Source organism: Aricia agestis, chromosome 22 (assembly GCF_905147365.1).
Source record: "Aricia agestis chromosome 22, ilAriAges1.1, whole genome shotgun sequence".
In the NCBI taxonomy this organism is placed as follows: Eukaryota; Metazoa; Arthropoda; class Insecta; order Lepidoptera; family Lycaenidae; genus Aricia; species Aricia agestis.
The window spans coordinates 1,848,728-1,870,846 of NC_056427.1; the positions used below are offsets into that span (position 1 = coordinate 1,848,728).

The 22,119-nt window shown below is 35.8% G+C and overlaps 1 protein-coding gene across 2 annotated transcripts in view; it reads right to left on the reverse strand.

Moving 5' to 3' along the window:
* LOC121738185 (MAM domain-containing glycosylphosphatidylinositol anchor protein 2-like) overlaps positions 1-22,119 on the reverse strand; it is a 135,242-nt gene that overhangs the window by 106,060 nt on the left and 7,063 nt on the right. For both annotated transcript variants that reach the window (XM_042130081.1, XM_042130080.1), the window contains exon 2: positions 14,103-14,255. In XM_042130081.1, coding sequence (XP_041986015.1) covers positions 14,103-14,163 — 61 coding nt within the window. In that variant the 5' untranslated portion in view covers positions 14,164-14,255. The remainder of the gene's footprint in view (positions 1-14,102; positions 14,256-22,119) is intronic.

Here is a 22,119-nt window from a genome sequence, read left to right on the forward strand (position 1 = left end):
CTTATTTTGCGAGACTGCTGAATTATATCGAAACTGAGCCTTTAGCCAACACGTTTTCTTTATTTTAATCATAATCGCCGATCAAAATGTATGGAATCGACATGACTTAACGAATGCTTATTGTAAATAACATAAATTTCTTCAGCGATTCTATAAAGAAGCGATAAAGAAAACAATATGTCGGCTAGCTCTGTACAGAATCGCACACTTCTTGAAGGCCACTTTATGACGCACTCCTAAATATACAATTTGCTTTCTTCAAACATACGAAAGCCAAAACAAACTAACGTAATGAGTGAATAACCCAATTTCGCTCGGATTATCTTACGTCATGTATGGATTTCTTTTTCTATCCTGCGAAAATGTGTCTGTCTGTCTGTTGTCAGTCTGTTACTACAAATGCTTAAACGGCTGAACCAATTAAGATTATATGGATTGGTATTGACTATTGAGAGACGGGAAAGCTAATATTATTTCTAGTATCAATGTACAAAGTAGATAAAAACCTATTCTCAGGCCTAGCGAATATACGTAAAAAAAAATCATTAAAATCGATTGAGCCGTTTTGGAGGAGTTCGCGCACAAACATTGTGACACGAGAATTTTATATACGTATTAGAAGTATAGATGAATTAGAAGTACGGATGGATTTCATATACTCGTGGAATCGATTACCATAAGCCACATAGTACAGACTAAGGAGTAACCTTGGATTATATTTAGAATTTCATACTGAGGGCGTCATGCTTTAAGCACAAGTTATTTGAACAAACTGTTTGCCACTTAGGGTCAGTCACACCGAGAAGAGACGAGACGCTACCGGGCTATATAATACGCACTATGCCTAAGCCCTTAGCTAAGACGTTTTCTTTATAGCTTCATTGTAGAATCAACAATCAAAATGTATGGAATTTAAAGCGTTCGATAATAATGAAGTCGATGTTCGACTAGGGTATTGTCAATTTCATACATTTTCATCGGTGATTCTATAACGAAGCGAAAACGAAAATATTTTGGCTCACCCCCCCTGATCCTTTCGTCAACGTTTTTCAATTGTACCAGCACTATTGAAGTGCCCGGCATATTTACAAAAGTACTTACACATTACATAGAATGTTGTGCCCTCGAGATAAGAAATTTTACCTGAAACAGATGAAAAGTAATAAAATATTGAGGTATTTTTAAAACTCTTAAGATTTAATGTCAACAACAAAATTCATATATTGTGGAACTAATAAATGTCTAACTATTACGGTTCTTCAGATACAAGCTGAGAAGTGGTGATAGACGAACAGACGAACGGAAGGTTAGACAGAAAATGATAGTGTCCCGTTTTTACTATTTAGGAACCTCTAATATAGTCTATACTCTATAGTAAGAAATATGAATAGCCCTTGCAGGTAATTCAAAACTCTTGAAACAGAAAATTTTCCCAAAAATCGGACAAATCTCCAAAAACATGGTAAGGAGTAAGAGTGTGCTTTCTTCTCATTAGTGTGTTAAGCAAACATCTGGGAGATAAGTCCTGGACAAACACACGCTATCTATGTCGCAACTCTCACAAAAATGTGACATCAATTCGGCACCCCTACCACGCAAACTCGATAACAACTAATAAATAACTTTCGAAAACAAGCCATTACTACAGGAAAACTGTACTCCTTATGACGAATGACTCGATAAACAATAAGTAATGAGAGCTTCCGTGGTATAGAGCGCGGCTCTTGACTCGGAGGTCGTGGGTTCGATTCCCGCGTTGGAAACATGTTATTTCCAAGTTTGGTTAGGAGATTACAGGCTGATCACCTGATTGTCTGACAAGTAAGATGATCCATGCGTCGGATGGGCATGTAAGATTTAAGAAGTCAGTCCTGCGCCTGATCTCTCGCCGGTCGTGTCGGTCTTCCGTCCCACTGGGTTATGAGAGTAAAGGATTAGCGAGTGCTCTTGTGTACTGCGCACACACTTGGGCCCTATAAAATTACTCCTGCATAGCTGGCCTGGTTTCAATGAAACCGGCCACCGTCACCGAAACCGGTGTGGGAGCTATTATTATTATAATGAGAGAACTTTTTTAAAAACTACTTTTTATTACTGGAAATTACTCATCAAGACGTATCAAACGAGCGCAAACTCGATTGGATTATGTTGTTTTACTACGGTGTTTCAGTGGCCACTAGAAAATTATGTAGCGACTGCAAGTTGCAACACAAGAAGGATAAGAGAGAAAAAGTCGTATTTAAGAGTGGTAGCAATCTTAACCCGATTATAATAATTAATAACAAACATAATATACTTAATTCTAAGATTTTCCCTTTTATAAATCTGCGTAAATAAAAATTATTTATTGAATAATTTTATTTATTTTATCGTTAATCCTTTGTGTCTCATTACCACGAATGCGCCTGTATTATACATTCTCAGTATCACCCTAAGGTTGGTTGGTAGAGAATGCCACAAGGCATTAAGCCCGCCTTTGTAAATTTGCATAAAGTGTTAATAAATAAATAAATAAATAATGAAATACAATAAGAATAATTTTAAATCATTACACATGCTAATCGAAACGAACTCGAAGTCACCTGACACGATCGAGTACGCTTAGTAGGGGTTTTCTTATCATTATTATGAAGTTGGATGTAGTTAATGATAACAGCCTCTTCCGCGTTTAACGTAATATAGATTAGCAGTAAGTAAAAGGTGGTGATAAAGGAAATTTAAAAGAAGTAAAAAAGGATTTAGGGAATGGATCTTATAGAAATTATGGGAATGGTGCTGATAGGACATCGTTGATGAAATCATGGGAAGTGATGGGAAAGAATATATTACGTACTAATCAAAATGCGAATGTGTGTTTGTTTGTCTGTCTGTCTGTCCTCAACCTCTTCACGTCTATACCGCTAAACCGATTTTAATGCAATTTTGTATGTAATGGAGATACTTTGAGTACCGGAAAAATCATTCGAATTGATACATTAATGACCTCTGTGGCTCAGTTGGTGGGCTGTTGGTAGCTCAAGCCAGGGGTCGCGGGTTTGAATCCCGCCGAAGGAACAAAAAGTTATCAAAGTTCCTGGGTCAGGATATGTATATTAAATAATTATGTGTATCATATAATAAAAATTTGAAATATATGTATAGTATAAAAGTATTAAATAATATATTTCCGTTGTCTGGTACCCGTAACACAAGTCCTTCAGGTACCTAGCATGGGGCCAGACTGACGTGGTAAAGCGTCTATAGATATTATATTAACGCCGAGTAGACAACATGACAATATTAGAGATGCGATCAAACGAGTTTTGCGAAATGGTCCCACGAATTTCAAAGGGTCAGGAAGTTAGAGAAAATCTTGATTTTGTTTCTCGGTAATGAGATGTAAGACATCTAAAAATATATGAGCTGATGTTGATGATGATAATAAAGATCCATTTCCTAGTGATTACCACAGATCGGTTACGGGTGACAAGATAGTTAGCAGCTAATAAGTTTATTATGATCATAGAACAGGTTAGAAAACGGAACATGCTGAGGCTTGCGATTGCATTAAACAACCTCATTTATTATGAGCATAACCTAATTATTCAAATAAATACGATCTTATTCATAACTGCTCTAAGTTAATAGTATGCCAAAATAAATATTTGTGTGATATTGAAAAATTTATAGGAATTTAAGCAAAAATACAGTATTTTGGAGTGCCCCAGGGGGGTATTTTGGGTCCCTATGTTTTATTGTTTATTGTAAAGAGTAGTTTAAAGTAATAAAAAATATTTGCTATGGTGAATAACTATGAAAAATAATATGAAACAGCTGCTATAAACAATTTAATCATGTGTAACTAATGAATAAGAGACATGAGTAAGTTTATTGTTTTATAAATTTCTCTAATCTTGTTTGTCTATTACTTTTGGTACCTAGAAACAAAACTATGATGACGCGATAAAAGATAAAAATTTTATCTACGAGATTATGTCAATAGAGGCTTACTTAGGTTGGTTTTTTTACAACAAACTCGTCATCTAATGGTCGAGATTGGTCTTAAAAATAGTTGGTTCAATCCCGCTTTGGGACATCTATAATAATGCAATATGGATAGATGGAAGATGTTGTTGCTTTCAAGATTGGTTAAGGTAACGCAGGCAGAACACCTTATTGTACTTAAATGACCGAATCATTATGAGCGTGTAAAAGTTGGCCCTGCATCTGATCTCTCGTCAATAGCATCAGTCGTCAGTCCCACTTAATGAGAGCAAAGGGACATAGAGTAACTTGGGCACTATAAAAATACGTGTTGCACTCGGGGACTGCCGCGGTAAGGCTATTGCAGTTAGCAGCTACTCTACACGCATACGTCTTTAGACAAGTGTTAGGTTTTTTCGTTACGGAATTTCTTGATTCGCCGCGCTCGAAGCCCGCGATAAAAGATACTTAAAAAACCTGTGTAGTTGTTTCAATAGCAGTCCTCTATAATACACACATTAGATATTTCTACCAAATCTATGCTGACCTTGAACAATCCTTGGACACACCTAGGCCGTGAACAAAGGAATCACGAACAATAGTGTGGCTTGGCTTATTTCGTATTCTGAAGATTTGGATTCAATAACGAGGACGACCAATTTATTTTACATCCTATGCCATATCAACACAGAATAAATATACAGAACTAGATCGCGCGTAAACCGTACATTTTTCCGGAACTCAAAGTATCTCCATACCAAATTTCAGTAAAATCGGTTCTGCGGTTTGGGCGTGAAGAGGTAACAGACAGACACACTTTCGCATTTATAATATTAAGTATGGTTAGACAATAGACGACATTATAGCATTTCAACGCCTCCGTGGTCTAGTGGTATAGAGTGCGGCTCTTGACTCGGAGGTCGTGGCTTCGATTCCTGCGTTGGAAACGTGTTAATTCCAAGTTTGGTTAGGACAATGCAGGCTGATCACCTGATTGTCTGACAAGTAAGATGATCCATGCGTCGGATGGGCATGTAAAAAGTCGGTCCTGCGCCTGATCTCTCGCCGGTCGTGTCGGTCTTCCGTCCCACTGGGTTATGAGAGTAAAGGAATAGTGCTCTAGTGTACTGCGCACGCGCAAATAGCACGCGAAGGCATTCACAAAATGAATTGTCAAAACTGTCAAACTCACAAATGTCAAATTAGTACAAAATTTAGACGTCTGAATTGCAAACAGAGAGTCAATTTTGAGATTTTTTTAAAAATGAATTATATTATGATTCATAATATGATTCTCCAAAGCGACCATTTTAGCCCCGCAGAACGCCACTAAAGAAATGTTCACTTCAGATAATATGAGTGGACGCAGTAAGCAGTGAAATACCACAGATAACAAACCTTAAGATTTTACTTCAGTCTTATCAGTCAAATCTTATCATTTACAATGAAGTCATCAAAAAATCTGTTTTGTGACTTGACAGTTCTGGGTCACTTTTTGCCAGTCCCTTGCGAATTGTGCTATCGGATTTTGACCCAGAATCTTTGTGACATATGTGTATAACATGATCATCATCATCATCATCTTGAAGAGGCTCCTGCAAGTGAAAACGATTAACGAAAAGGCCCTAGCCAAAGTATCTTTCGTTAAAAACGATGACGAAATTCGTTACCAAAATTTATGCGGTTTGACATAAGTCATCGCTAAATGACATTTCGCTCGCGAAGACTATAATGTCAAATCCCATACATTTTGATAAAGAATTACGTCATCGTTTTTAACGAAAGGGACTTTGGCTACGGTAACAGCCATAAAGTTAATATACCTAGCGGAATAGAGCAACAATCTCGAGCTGTCAAACGAAACCGAAATTAGTTTTCATCTGTGTGAAAAATATTTTTACGTATACACTTACACAAGCATGATTGAACATGATTTCTATGACATTAAATTGTCGACTAACGAGCAAACGGGCAAACGAGCAAACGGGTCACCTGATGGAAAGCAACTTCCGTCGTCTATGGACACTCGCAGCATCAGAAGAGCTGCAGGTGTGTTGCCGGCCTTTTAAGAGCGATAGGGTAATAGGGGAGCGTAGGGAAGGGAATGGGAAGCATGGCTCTCCCACATAAAAAAAAAAAAGTTTCCCGATGCTATACGAGTATAATTACAGTATGTATTTAATTTTTAGAATCATAATGGTACTTATTTAAGAGCTCACCTGACTCTAAAAATCAAACATCGTCCTTCTCTCTTCACACTCACGCCCGTCTTTCATATGCCAGGTGAAAAAGGACGGCGCGGAATCATCGCCGAGTTAGTTTTACTTGAATAAAAGACGAACTATAATGATTATGAAAAAAGTGTTTTGAGCAAATTTAGGTTTTATCAATACCTTTTTAGATATTAAAAAATATTAAAGAAAAGACAGCAAACTTCGAAGATCCAAGCAAAAATGTGTCTAAAACAAGGTTTTTTGTAAAAAAGAAACTATCGAGCATTTTTTGAGTAATCGTGTTTTCGTCTTGAGCATTTAATCTTTATGAACTGAAGTTACTTGTGTCAAAAAATCAGTTTTCTAGACCTTACAGATTTTGAGATCTAGGTTAAAGTATGTAGTCAAGCTAGGGTCATATGAGCTCTTAAGTTTTTAGATTGAGTTGGATCAGTTTATGAACATTTTTCTTTACTCGGCGTTGGCAACAGAGTTCATATACCAGTCAAACCGGTTTACGAACATTTATATGCAAATATTGTATATCATATTATCACTTTATGAATAAATTGTGTAATCAATGTAATCATAGTGATGGAGCATAAACAAAATAGTATATTTGGAATTTTCATCTAATTTATTCGCAAACTTGAACTTAAAACGAATGAACATCATATTTATCATTTATGTAAGTATGTCAAAAAGTAACTAAGGAATTTCGAGAACGAACATAATTTTTCATTCGGTCATTTGGTATCTAAAAAATAATTTCGAATATGACGTGTCAATTTCGGATGAATCTAATTAAGGTGGCTTTCGGATCTTCGCCGCGAGCGACCGCGACCGGTAAATATTCAAATAAAATGCTACTTTACGATATAGAATATAGGTATCATTTTCTACTGACATTTTCGTGGCGACCCACGCTGCCGCTGGCGTCGGCGTAAAAGTTAGTGGTAGAGTAAAATGAAACCTATAGCCTATGTCATAAAGTGGCATTTCGTTTGAATTTTCGTCGGTCTCGGTCGCTCGCGGCAAAGATCTGAAAGCCACCTTTAGTCCTATAAACCCAATGAAGGAATATAATATTAATCCAATCGACGAATGATATTTTAAATCGTTCGGTCACTACCCACTACCCAGTCAGCTCACTCAGCACTATTTATGCCATGAACGAACTCAATTTTTTCTTACCTTTTTCCCACTTTACGTAGGACTGGCTTTCCTAATTTGCATTAAGAAATTCTAACTTGTATTATCGATCATTGTTCAGTTAACGTTATCTCAGGAACGATATGTTAAATCATTCGTTCAGTGGCCAGATTAGCGTTGAACGAGTATTGTGTTCAAATCTGGCGAGATTGCTCCCATTATGTTACGCAATCGCTTAATATGAATTTATATTGGGATTTTATATGTAATCGCTTCGTGAATTTGGGTGTAGCTATGGCCTATACCAGCCTTTCCCAAAGTGGGTGATAACGCCCCCTTGTGGGCGCTGAAGGTCTATATCAGAAAAAATTGGGGGCGTCGTGTAGAGGCTTGGGGGGTGATTTATTTAATCTGGATGCATTTTAAATTGAAACAATGGGGGCGCTAAAACATAATTTGTTCTCAAAATGGGCAGTCGACAAAATAAGTTTGGGAATCCCTGGCCTGTACTATAAGTTATAGGCAGTGCAAAACTTTATAATATCGCTCGCCAAAATAGAATAGATTTTTAGGTTTCTTTCCTATGTCCTTTCCCGGGACTCTCAAACTATCTCCATACCAAATTTCATCAAAATTGGTTCAGTGGTATAAACGTGAGGAGGTAACATACGGACACACTTTCGCATTTATACTTAGATAATATATGTATTTTGTATACAGAATGTAACAAAACAAAGTGATAATAGTTTAGGGTGTGTATGTGTTCCTTGTAGAGAGTTCAATGTGAAAGTAGCAGCGCTGAAAGACTAAGGGTGGGTTGCACCAGAGGCGTGGTTATAGTTAAAGTTATGGTTATAGTTAAGGCTAACTTAACTTTAACCTTAACTTTGACCACAGAATTTGACAGATGTCTGTTGCTGGTCCGACAAGGGTCTAAATGAACGTGGGCGGGGGCGCTGCTGGTAAAGGAGAACTGTCAAAAATGACGTTTTTCTATGATGACATCATCCCCGCGTTCTAGATGACGTTAAAAACGTTCCACTAGCATGTGAGCGTCAGTGATACAAACCCAAGTGGAACGGATAATGGAGCGTTTTGAGAAAAGTTTAAAAAAAGAACATATAATATTTTTTTTATAGTTAAGTATATACATTTAACAGAACTTGGATATTACGATCTTTTTCTTAAACTCGTAAATAAAAGTACATAATTGTTTATAATACATTTATTTTACAAATAAAATACATACTTAATAATAATATATTTGTTTCGTTTTTAGTATTACTTTTTTTACTTATGTAATCATAATGAAAAAGCCGGCCAAGTGCGTATCGGCCACGCACGGGTTCCGTAGTACCGCCAGTTTTTGATAAGTTTTATATCGTTAATGAATGTACAATTATAACATGTTTTACACTACTAACAACATCATCTCAGGTACATTCAAAGGAATTTGAACGAAAAATTTCTTTGTGCTTCTCAATAACTTATGAAGTCTTCTTAGCCGTGATATATTTTTTTTTTTAAGTTTACTATATTTCCTACTCCCGTGAATTTTTCTACATATTTTTCAGAATCAACCGTTTAGCTAATAGCTGGTAGAAGGGGGAGACACTGGACACTAACGATTTCTTCCACTTTAAAACTTTGCGTATTTCACAAATGGATCCCTAAATCGGAAAATGATCTTGGAATACTCATAATATTTTTAAAAACACTATCGAACGACACCTACACATACGGTGGAGTTGACGCGAAATAAAAAGACTTATCCCCGCTTGCTGTGTAAGGGAGGTCCCATAAATTTTTAAAAGGTTTTATATACCATTTTATCGACATCGTTTATATGTCACATAAACGATGTCGACATTCATGCCGAAATTCGGCTTTATAGGCTATTCTCTGAGCGAAACCGCAGAGACACAGATAACAGACAGACGGACAGATAGACCGAAAATATTAGGGTCCCTTGTGGATTACGGAACCCTAAAAACGGTCACAGGATCCGACTCGTTTATTGTGGTGCATTAATTGTCTTGTGTAAATTAATCATTACGTTTTTGTTTGTGCTTCATACTTAATAAAAAGCGTCATTATTACTATTTAATAATTTAAGTATAACTAGAGATCGCCCAATGGTCGAAATTCGACCTTAGTTTCAACGACATTAGGACTACTACCTATATTTTGTAAAAAAATATTGACTATCATATTTTTAGAACTCTTGTCTCTAGGACTCAGCTGATCTCAGACTGGCCGTGTTTAAAGCATTGTCTAATAAAATCAAAATAGTATCTAAGATTCAATAAAAAAAACTATACTCCGTTTTTAATTTGTCAACTTGTTGTCAACAGACTTCAACCATAAATAAAAGAGTATAATTCGCATGTATAGGTTTGTCACTCAAAAATCTGACATCTTCTTGAGTGTGCGTATTGTAGTGTGTGTAATGTTTTATTTGTTAAAAAATTTTATGATAAAAGCATAAGTTCAAAATAATATTACTCGATGCACTCCTTCACCATATAAGCTATAACTGTGCAAAATTTCATTCACCTACGTTTCCGCATTTTTCGTCAAAAGGGATACAAAGTTTTTCGCTTGCGTATATATTATAGATGCTTTATGCTCCTATTTATAACTTCGTGTAACTAACAAAAAAGTAGTAGAGGTTAATCCAATAATTTTCATTTACTATAATTTTTAAATGAAAATTACATACTTAATTAATGTAATTTTCATTTACATACAAAAGTATTATTATAGTAAAGGCGCTCCCTAGAACATTTTTTTTTTTTTTTGATAAAACGAAAAACAATTTCCTCTGCGAAAGTGGTAGCTAACAGAGATAAATATGATTTAATATTTCGATTTGATGAACCTAAAATATGGATTGTTCTATTCAAAATGGGTTTCAAAATGAAGCTACTCACAAAAAATTAGCTTGATATTAATCAAAAAAAATATTCTAGGGAAAAATAAAAAAAAATTAAAATAATACTTTTTCATTTTGTAAACTATATTTATGTAGGATAGGGAGTTTTGAACATCCGCATCCGCATCCGCGGATGTGAACATCTAGAAATCCGCATCCACATTCGCATCCGCGGATGTGAAAAAATCGGGTTCCGCAACATCCCTGCTTTGCATATTGACTATTGTCACATAAACGTTAGGTAACAATACCGGGTAATGCTAGGTCAACAGGTACAGTAGAGATGAAAATTAGTATTTACCTATTTTATTTTATGAGAAATCATATTTTGACTTTTCATTTAAAACAATTTATTTTCCAACCAAATATTTTATAATGTTATATAAATTAATATATATTTCAATTAAAATATTATTTGTAATTAAATAATATGAAGTTTTTTTGTCTCTACTCTCTCCTGAAAACTTTCCGAACATGGCTTTCGCGATATAGTTACGTTAAAATTAAAAAAAAACTAGAATGCCCACTTTGACCCATCTTCGTCGAGGGTAGTTTTGAGCGAAAATGATGACGTCATAGCCGCGATCAAAACGACCGCGGTCGCCAAAGGGAACGGCAGAAGGGGACGTTTTGACCGTTTTGGTCAAAATTAACGTCTTCTGGAACGCGGCTCATGACAGCGCTAGTTCCTTTTTTCGCCACGTTCATTTAAAGCCTTGTCGAGCTCTATGATTATCGTTAAATATGGCGGCCATTATTGACTTTAACCAAAGATTTGAAATTTTGCATTGTAGTTATAGTTAAAGTTACAGTTATAGTTAAAGTAAGTTGGTGCAACCTACCCTAAATTATTTTTTGTGATTTGTATGGACAAGCGCCCCAGCGTCACGAGTTTTCCATCACAAAAGTGAAAAAATTGGCTCTTTCAGCGCTGCTACTTTTACAGTGAAGTTTAAACACGGTACTCATACACACCCTAAAGTGTTATCACTTCGTTTTGTGACATATTGTATTATTAGCCGCACAAAACTTTAATATCCGCAAAATATAATAGATTTTAGGTCTCTTTGGTGAAGTGAAGAGTGAGTTGAATGACGCTGATAAGTTATGAAGATGTTAGCATATTCAATGAATTGAAAAGACTGAATCGTCGTTGACCTAAAAATATAAATGGAAAAGTATTTTAAAAATCGTCTTGTGGAAGGTTATACCAAGATCTATAAAAGATGGAGAGTCATCATGAATGCTGATGTGAATGTCTCTACCATAAAGTTAATATACCTAGCGGAATAGAGAAACAAAGGCCTGAGCAAGAGAGATGTCACTATCAGTAACACTGCGTGGTAAAAAGAGACGTGTGATACATGACAGCAGCACACTTTTTTTGACGTCCAGTCGGCACGTGCCGCACGTTGACAATTTAATCTCATAGAAATCATGTTCAATCATGCTTGTGTAAGTGTATACGTACACATATTTTTCACACATATGTAAACCAATTTCGGTTTCGTTTGACAGCTCGAGATTGTTGCTCTATTCCGCTAGGTATATTAATTTTATGGTCTACGTAAAAACGATAAAGTTTCGGGCTACGGCCAACATCCAATAAAATAACAACATTATGTCGCTAACATGTCGCTAAGTTAACGTTATTCGTAAACTTCGTTATCGTTCAATGTTGTTGTTATGGCCCCTGTTATTTTAGGAATTAGCAGACGCATCGATCAATAGTCACACCCAGGTCAAACGCCTCTATTAATTAGGCGGCTGTTCGACATTTTTTATCTGTCACTGGCAGATTAAAAAAACATTCGTTCGATATTCGAAAACCACGCGTCAACTTGTATTAAAAAAATGTTTACTTTTTAAATTGTGTCGATGACAATAGACGTAATAAAAACCAGAGCCTCGCAAGATATAGCAGTTTTTTCCAATAAAAAAAAATGTCACTGACTGAACTGCATAATATGATTACTATTGTTGATGCAAAATTTAATTACCCTGCAAACAATAACTAACATTTAAACTCCATCTACATTCTGTCGTATATTCGATTTCGTAAAATATTTTGGCATTCTAATTGGTTCCATTTTGAATGGCTGTCCAAAACCTAAAAGGGCGGTACGATTTGACTTTCTATTCGTAATGAATGGTGACAAGTGAATGAGTGATGAGTGATGACTGATGAATGAATGAAAACACGAACAATGGCGCGGCAAATACAATAATAGAATTTTTATGAGTTAATACAATCGTGTGTAGTAACGTAAATGTTTAATTTAGTTTTCGAATTTGATCCCACCAAAAACATTTCATATAAAATGTTGCCAAGACGACTATAAAAGGTTTGTCCTGTAAAAAAAGACATCAGATCTCATATTGTAGAGTCAGGCTTCTGAATCTACACTGCCTACCTCTACCGACCCTAACTTTAACAAATTCTACAATATCAGTAAATACGTATGTATGTATGGCTTCGCCGTTTCGCTACCGTCGTGGAGGTGATGCGAAAATTTTGTTTCGATCTGGGCTAAAGTTTAGAACCATGCCCCACGATTTTGGTGATAAGATGGGTTGAGGAGGGATGGGTTGGATGAGGAAAACCCACCGTACTCGATCTGAAATAAGGAAACAGCCAAGCCTTACTAGTATATTACAGTTACAACTGGGGCTTAGCTATAACATCTGTCTTCATCTAGTCAACGATTACGCATTTTCAGTCATTAGTCTAATAAGTCTGCAGGATTGATTACTTGATTAGTCTTAATGAATCCGCGTCTACTTGTCTCAACTTGCCTCTGTTCATTGAGAAAGCGTGCACAAAATTCAATGTTAATGTCTTTGGTTAGATATTTTATGAAAAAAAAACAAGGATGCATGTTGCTGTTCTCTTTTTAAACGTCTTCAATCTAATTTCTTATTACTCTATTATGATCTAATTTATTACCACTCAATACTCATCACCATAAAACGAATTTAAAAAGGGGTAACCAAACTCATTACTTTCAAAATAACTATGTTCATTCTTAACGGTTCTTAAATCAATTTTAGAACGCGGCAAAAAACTGACGGCAGCTGTCACTTTGACAGGTAGCCATGACAGCGCGCTTGTAATCTACTAATACCATAGATAAAAGAGGATTTGTAGGGCAATGTGTAGGTGTGATGTTTTAATCCTTACTATCAATGGAGTGTACGCATGCGTAAGTACTTCTAAAATATCCTTTATGTGAACATAATATAACAAAATTTAGACATGAATTCCGTACACTTTTAAGCTATTGCAAAACTTTTTATCTTATATTACAGCTTCTCTTATTCCTTGCTAGTGCCACCTGCCCATTCCTATTCACCCCAAAACAGACCAATCGATTTTGATAAAACTTGGTCCTTATCAAAAATCTGTAGTAGCTGAGCGTCTACGAACCATCGCATTCGCACACGCGTCAAATCTAACGCGTGCGAGTGAGACAAAATATAGCAAGGGTACTGCAAAATAGAACTACTGAATTCTGATACTGTACAAGATTAATAAGCCATAAATTCTGCCTTATCTCAAAGCCATTGTTTGCTAAAGTATCACTTTTCAAACGACCTTTATGAAAGCAACTAACGGTACATTGTGAAATTATGTTTGCTTTAAGCAATATTTTGATTTGAATTAAAAAAAAACATGTTTTTTTTTAATTCAAATCCAAATATTTAGGCATTAGATAGAAGGTCTGCTTATCTTGGCTATCTTGAAAGCTCTAACTCTTCTATTTTTAACTGGCATCCTAAAGGCAGGTCCTATGTCTAAAGATTTTATGGTTTTTACGGTAACAAAATAAAATAAATACCTGAACATTTAACGAAGCACCCGATCGCTAACGCCAGCACCAAACATAACCTTAACTCCATCTTGATCTTGTAACACTTGAATAAACACAATCGGTAAACTTGGACTATAATCCACTTAACTTCACAAAAGGCACATCACTCAGGCACTTTATCTGAAAAAAAAACATTAAATTAAAAGAAATTACAAAAATATTTATTTCGAATTATAAAATACCTTTAATTGCGTACCTACAACTTGTTTCGAATGCGAATTTGGCGGCATTGCGTAAATGAATATCAATTTGAGAACCCTTTAAACGGTAAAAAATGATATTTTAACGATGACTAATTAATAATAAACTTAAAATAACTTCTGAAACTTACAATTACGGTAATAAATTAAAGTAAAACTGGCCGTTAAAAGGAATCAATAAATCAGAGTAACATCGTCCGATTTTAAAATGCTCTATTATCTATGGTCGTATATCGTACTTTGAACGTATAAACTACAGTATATTACATAGATATGTAATTACTAATTACAAATAACAAGATTACAACATTTATATCGAGATTTTTTGTTCTTTATTAGAATTTTTGATGTTCATTTTTTTGTTTTTTTTTTATCTTTTTTGTTTAAGTATTTTTTATGGGTAAAAAATTATAAAGTCACGTGAACACGTGACTCCAGGGAAAATGTATGCTTCCCAGAAGATTAACGAATTTATGGTCATATTGCTTCAGAAACCTTAGTTATTAATTATTATGCTATTTAATTCTTAGAATATCATGGTATTATCATAATATCATCAACCTTAAACCAATGGACATAAGGTACAAAATGCCTGCAAGTAATGGTCTAATTTGCCTGCCCAAGGTTCCTATGGTTCGTTGGTCAATGTCACTTGCCTAATGATTGACATTGGAATACTGAGGGCTTGGCATAGATGGTTTTTTATTTGGCATATAATTACTATTAAACTATACCCGAGGAAATTGATTCCTAGGCAGTTGACGGACCTACGTCATGTGGTCGGCTTATGTCAATTCAAACAAGCTGTGAATTGTGATCGGTCGGATGTTAATTACTTAGGTCCGCAATCTGCCTAGGAATCAACTTCTCTGATAGTACATACCTACAGCTCCTCAGTATAATATTACACTAGAGTCTAGACTATCGCCTGCAACTGCATCGTGCCAAATTTTCCGCAACAGACACTATTCTTTGACTTTTCCCGTCTCTCCAAGTAACTCCATACCAAACTTCAGGTTTATTTTTTTCGGTTCAGCCGCTTAGGATAAAGACAGAAAGCCTATTGACAGAAACACAGACAAACTTTCTCATTTAAATTATTGTTAAGAATAGTAAGGATGGCATTATTCTATAAAATATTGAAATAAAATCAATTTGACAGACAGACCTACAAAAACTTTCGCAAAATATTAGTAATTATAAATGTTCGTTACAGCTCATCCTTACTTTAAAATCATTGTCATTTTGCCGTAAACCTTCACTAATGCTCCTAAATTTCAAAGCACCTATTATAATCAAACAAAATGTTATCTTTATTGATCCAGGAAGCCGTAAAGGATGGGGGGGTTAAAAATAACTAATTTATTGTCTTAGCCCTTCCTTCCGTTTGATGATCGGGTTAAGCCGCTAAACCGATTTGGATGAAACTTGGTATTGAGTCCCGGAAAAGTCTTTAAAAGATCTAACTCTTAATAATAAAGACATTTACATAGCTAAGACTGTAGAAAATCTTACTGTCGTAGTCTAGAATGTAACATATCCAACGTGCAAGATAAAGACCAAATCTTATAATATTATAATATTTTATTTGTTGTTTATAATATATTTTTAATCGTAAGGAAGTTTTATTATATTATTATTTATTTTATATATTATTTATGTTGTAGTCATAATTATTTATTGTTTATCCCTGCATGTTATGTTGTGAAGTCACTCTTTGGCCCCTGCAGAATACCAGTGCAGCAGGCTTGCTTGCTGCGTATAGCTGAGCTGGGGCCAATTTTTGACATCACATAACATATACCTATAATTATAATTGTACATAGCTTAAGTCCTTTTTACTTTTTATTTTCTATTCTGTATATGTTGTGTGTTGGAAAAAATAAACGTATTCTAATTTCTATTCTATTCTATTCTATTATATTATCCTTGATACATATTTTAGGGTCAATTCAGATTTCAGACCGCAACACGACGCGTAAATGCATTTCTAAATTTGTATGGATTTGACAGACTTCAACTGCGTGAGCGGTGAGACGTCATGCAAAACTGCCACTTCAATACAAATTTATAAATGCATATCTACGCGTCTCGTTGGGGTCTAAATTGACCCTTACGCGTTTAATCTTTATGCTCAACGTTCATAAGGACTCATCCTTACTTTAATTTCATTACCAAATTGGTAATAAAATTAAAGAAAGGATGAGTCCTACGGAACATTTTGATTAAACCTTAACCAAGTACTTTATGTCTTTTGAGGAACCGTAGACTTGAGACGGTATAAGAGTGTGCCTTATCTCTATGACACAGCAATCTTAATGATCGTTAATGTGGGTCTTGGGTCATACTTAATTATAGTAGTCTGAGGTCAAATCTTAAGGTTTGATAAATAATCGATTTTGTAATAGCTACTTAGTAGAGCATTGTAAGATAGAGGTTTAGCCCGGCCGCACATTGTCCGAATTCTGATCAGAAACAGTTGAATTTCGCCGGACCGCCACCCCGCACACTATCCGAAATATCCTTCCGGCGAGTTCGAGCTCACTCGGCTCAGTACAAAATGTAAGAGACAGCGCGGACGTTCAACTGTTTCTGATCAGAAATTTGCGGCCAATGTGCGGCCGGGCTTAAGAGGATACACCAGGGGCTAGAGAAATGAAAAAAAATCACGTGTAATATCTATAGCTGTCTCCCTTACCTCAAGCCTATAAAGAACGCGATAGAGACAACTGCAGAAAATCCAGAAAATCAACGATTCGTTGTCCCCTGATTCCTTCTCCAAAACTTAACCGATTTAAGTACTTTTTTCATTAAAGATTAAAAAAAGGCTTGAGCTGTGTTCCTATGTTTTGCTTTTTTTGTATAATCTAGCCAAATCTGTTTTCTGGACGTTTGAACACAGCGGAAAATCTGGCCATTTTTTTGGGTTTTAGAACGTTCATATCTTATTTAATAATTAAATTATGAAAAAAAAGAAAACATAGGGACATCGTATTAGTGGCCGTAGATATTCAGGAAAAAAATTATAACTCTACTAGCATTATCCAGGGAGGAAACAGGGGACAACGTTTGTATGGAAAAAAGGGCGGTGTGGACTCCTCTTAAGCTATTGTTATAGCTTTGAGCGCGGCGACCGAATCAAGAAATGCCGTTACGAAAAACACCAACATTCGTCTAACGTCGTTTCAGTTCGGCAGACTTCAGTTCTAGGTGTGTCGGTGCGATGTTGCTACATTTCGGCACGATGTTTGTGTGCGACTAGACGTATGCCAATTATAATAATTGCATAAGTTGATAAAAAACGCTTTACCTTTGTGCGCCGAACGTCTAACGGAAGAAGAATAGAAACATGGAAGCGATACTGAAGAACCTTGAGTGACGCCTGAAGCTATACGAATAATTTCCTCAATTATTTCTCCCAATTCCACTAATCAATAGTAGGAGCGGCTGGGCAGGGCTGATGCTAAATTAATTTATTGCTACTTGATCTAGGGCTGTCAATTACACTTTTTTTAATTATTATCTATACTTACTATCTATACTAATCTATATATTATATAAAACTCAAAGTTGACTGACTGACATGGTGATCTATCAACGCACAGCCCAAACCACTGGACCGATCGGGCTGAAATTTGGCATGCAGGTAGGTGTTATGACGTAGGCATCCGCTAAGAAAGGATTTGATAAATTCCAACCCCAAGGGGTTAAAATAGGGGATGAAAGTTTGTATATAATAATACTTCTTAACGCTAGCGAAGCCGCGGGAAAAGCTCGTCTATATATATATAAAACTCAAAGGTGACTGACTGACATGGTGATCTATCAACGCACAACCCAAACCACTGGACCGATCGGGCTGAAATTTGGCATGCAGGTAGATGTTATGACGTAGGCATCCGCTAAGAAAGGATTCTGATCAATTCTACCTCCAAGGGGTTAAAATAGGGGATGAAAGTTTGTTTATAATAATACTTTTTAACGCGAGCGAAGCCGCGGGCAAATGCTCGTATTATTATAAAGCGGAAGAGTGAGTCAGTTTGTTTGTTTGAACGCGCAAATCTCAGAAACTACTGGTCCGATTTGAAAAAATCTTTCAGTGTTAGATAGCCCATTTATCGAGGAAAGATATAGGCTAAATCTTAACACGGTAAGACTAATAGCGGCGAAGAAATAGAGGAAAATGTGTAAAAAAACGGGAGAAAATATTTGAAAGGGCTAATCTCACGAACTACTGGAGCAATTTTTCAGTTATTTGGCACAAATAAGAATAAGACCACGTGAAGGATCATAAGCTATTTTTTGTGAACTAATTTGTCTGTGAAATATCTAATTTACGCGGGCGAAGCCGTGCGGATCGTCTAGTATTTTATAAACTTTGCCAGAGTAGAAGAATAGTCAATAGAATAACAGTAACAGATGTTGCAACCTTGCTAGCTATCCTTGGTTTCAACTAATTCTCGAATATAGGCCGTAACATCGTGCCAAAATAGATTTATTAAAATCTGTAATAACTTTTCATGACACCAAAATCATGTAAATTTCTGCCAAGACGAGATCATGTATTATTAAGTAAAAAGAGAATAAACTCTCTTCTTGAAGTTCTGGAGGTCGTATTAGTCCGGAAATACTGCTGGTGCATGCATGGTGCCATGGCTGCTCTATGTTATACATACTCCCCACGTTCCATTTGAAGTTAAAACGGTCAAAACGCTCAAAATGCCTCCTATTTTGAGCGTTTTGATCGTTTTTAACATCAAATGGAACGCGGAGACTCTGTAATTTCCAAGATGGCGTCCTAAGTTATGACTTATGACTGTTACAAACTTACAATGCTTTCGTTGTGTAAGAGGTTAGTAGGACAGATAAGCCAGATTTATGTACTTTATCTTTACTGTGATTTGGTAGTAGCATCGGAACTCGGAAACCATATGTATACGTGCAGTGGGGGGGGGGGTCAAATCTCATCTTATCTTACGTTGGGGAGAGGGGGGGTCTCGGCAAATCTCACGTATTTTTTTCTCATTGTTACAAAAAAGATTACCACAAAATGTTCAGGTTATTGAATATATTTACTAGGGCTTGCTTCGTGTCGTTCGTGCGCGAGTCCTACTTTTGGCTGACTTTTTTTTATTCTATGTATTATTCCGCCGATGTCCCGCTCAGACAAAAAAATTAATGGTCACGTTAGTTATATGTACATCTACTGACTGTCAAACAATCCAACGCGTTTATGTAAGAAACCCATATTTTGAAAAATCTCACGTGAGATTGGGGGGAGGGGGTTAAATAAAATCTCACGAAATCTCACCAGGGGGGGGGGGGTCAGAAAATCTGAAAAAGCACCTCACGTAATTTGTGGACGCCCCCTAAGCTAATCCTACTGTAAAAGTTATGCGTCAAAAAATTTCTGATTTTTCCTAAGACATAAGATTTAAGTGTAAGCCGATCCTACTGTAAATTGTAAAAATTAAAATTATGCTGTAATTTTTTTCTGATACATGATTCGGGGAATTTTGTCGTGTATGCCTTGCGTAATTTTTGGACGACCCCAACGTGCTAATCTGTTTCTCGCTTTACACCATCTTACTAATATTATAAAAGTAAAGGTGTGTCTGTCTGCCTTTTACCTTTTCACGATCAAATTGCTGAACCGATTTTGCTGTAATTTTATATAGAGATACTTTTAGTCCCGGGAAAGGACACAGGATACATTTTATGCCGGGAAAATGTACGGTTTCCATGATAAACGAATTTCGGCGCAGCGGAGTTGCGGGCGTCATCTAGTACCTACTTTATAAGTAGCGGTTATGAAATACACGTCTTATCTATGATGTCAACATATTTATCTCATATTTGTATTGATTGTTAGAGTTACTTCATACTTTCGCAATAGCAATAGTCAATAGTGATCGGTCAGTGGTCACTATAAGGCTGGGTTTATATGCGTCCGCCTGAACGCGCGGTTTGGCGGCTACACCGCGAGATCACAAGCAATTGTATTAAGACAGCACGACCGCACCGCTATTTAAATAAATCGTTAGTATAGATAGATAGAAAATTCTTTATTTGTACAAGCTAAACTACAAATTACAATTGAAAATGAAACAATATAGGAATCTGTACAAACAGGCGGTCTTACCGCTAAAAGCGGTTTCTTCCAGACAACCGTGAATTAGTCAGGGAGCCCTAGAACATTTTTTTATTACTATAAAGCAAATTTTTGTGAGTAGCTTCATTTTAAATAAGACGAACAAAATTTTTATCTGATTTTTGTTTTGTTTTGTTGATTACAGTACCCCTAAACGGAACCCTAACCAGCAGATTTTTTGTATGTCAATAGGTTTTTTTTTTTTTTATTATTATTATAATTTGGGGCCGTCTATGGGCTGTCCGCCTATATCCTTTGTTTATATTGATAGGTTATCTATACTAATATTATAGAGCGGAAGAGTTTGTTAGTTTGTTTTTCAAACAATTTTTTGAACGTGCTAATCTCAGGAACTACTGGTCCTATTTCACAAAATCTTTCAGTATTAGATAGCCCATTTATCGAGGAAGGCTATACGCTTTCTATTTTTTTTGTTTTTACTTTTTAGTCTTATCAAAATAAAGCTACTCACAAAAAATTAGCTTGATAGTAATTATTAAAAAAAATGTACTAGGGATCCCTGACTATATTGCTTGTGATCTCGTGGTGTAGCCGCCAAACCGCGCATTCGAGCGGACGCATGTAAATCGAGCTTAATAATTACTATTAATATGATCAGCAATCTAATAGACCGGAAATTACAACGGGTTGCACTCATGAAAAGTATCCTATGTCCTTTCCCTTAAAGTATCATACCCATCAAATTAGTTCAGCGGTTTAAGCGTGAAGGGGTAACAGACAGATATTTGTAAGGACGTTTACTCGTTGACCCCATTTTGGCAACAACACTACCGTGCCCCCAAATAAAGAATAAAGAGAATAACAAAAACACCCGGACTTCCTACAATCTACACCTGCTGACTGGTTTAAGAAGAATTCTAGCAAAAAGAAGATGACATTTAAAGTTTCGCGTTGCATTATAATGAAACTTTTTAATCGCATTACTACTTAAATAAGTCGCGTTAAGTCCCGATTAAAAAGTTTCAAAAAGAAGATGGCCTTTTTAACAATTTGGGAACAATGCGTTTAAGACTGTGGTCGATAATGGTAAGAAAAACGCAGCGTTTTTTTTTCAGGTTCGAATACTACTTTCAGCGAGTTTCTTATGCTAGTATTTGTGGGGCTAGTTACCGAACCGGTGGCACCTAGTGAGTTCTGTCATTGTACGAGAGATTACACAGAAATCTTATTTTTACTAGCATAAAATGAAACTACGATTTCATTTCTCCTTTGGTCTAAACTCTAAATGTCACTTTGGTGTAGAGACACCAAATGAAAGTCGCTTCAGTGATCTTGGAGTTAAGAAGTATTCATCGACAGACATACTTTGGCATTCATAAATCATAATATAGCTCTTAATGTTTTATTTGGAATTTTGTAGAAATACAAAACATATAGAAAGATGTCTTCAAAACTTAATAATAATAATAAAAACTTATAATAGTTGGGGAGGGGAAGAGGGGATTTCGGGACAAGCTCGAGCGTGTCAGATTAAGCTTGTCTATAATATAAAAAAATAAAGCTTCATATTTTCCTAACTAAGCTTCGCAGATATTTTATTTTGCACTAAACTAAATTATTTAGTCCTTGTTGTCTAAAATATATTTATAATTTACCTAAATAAGCAATTCTC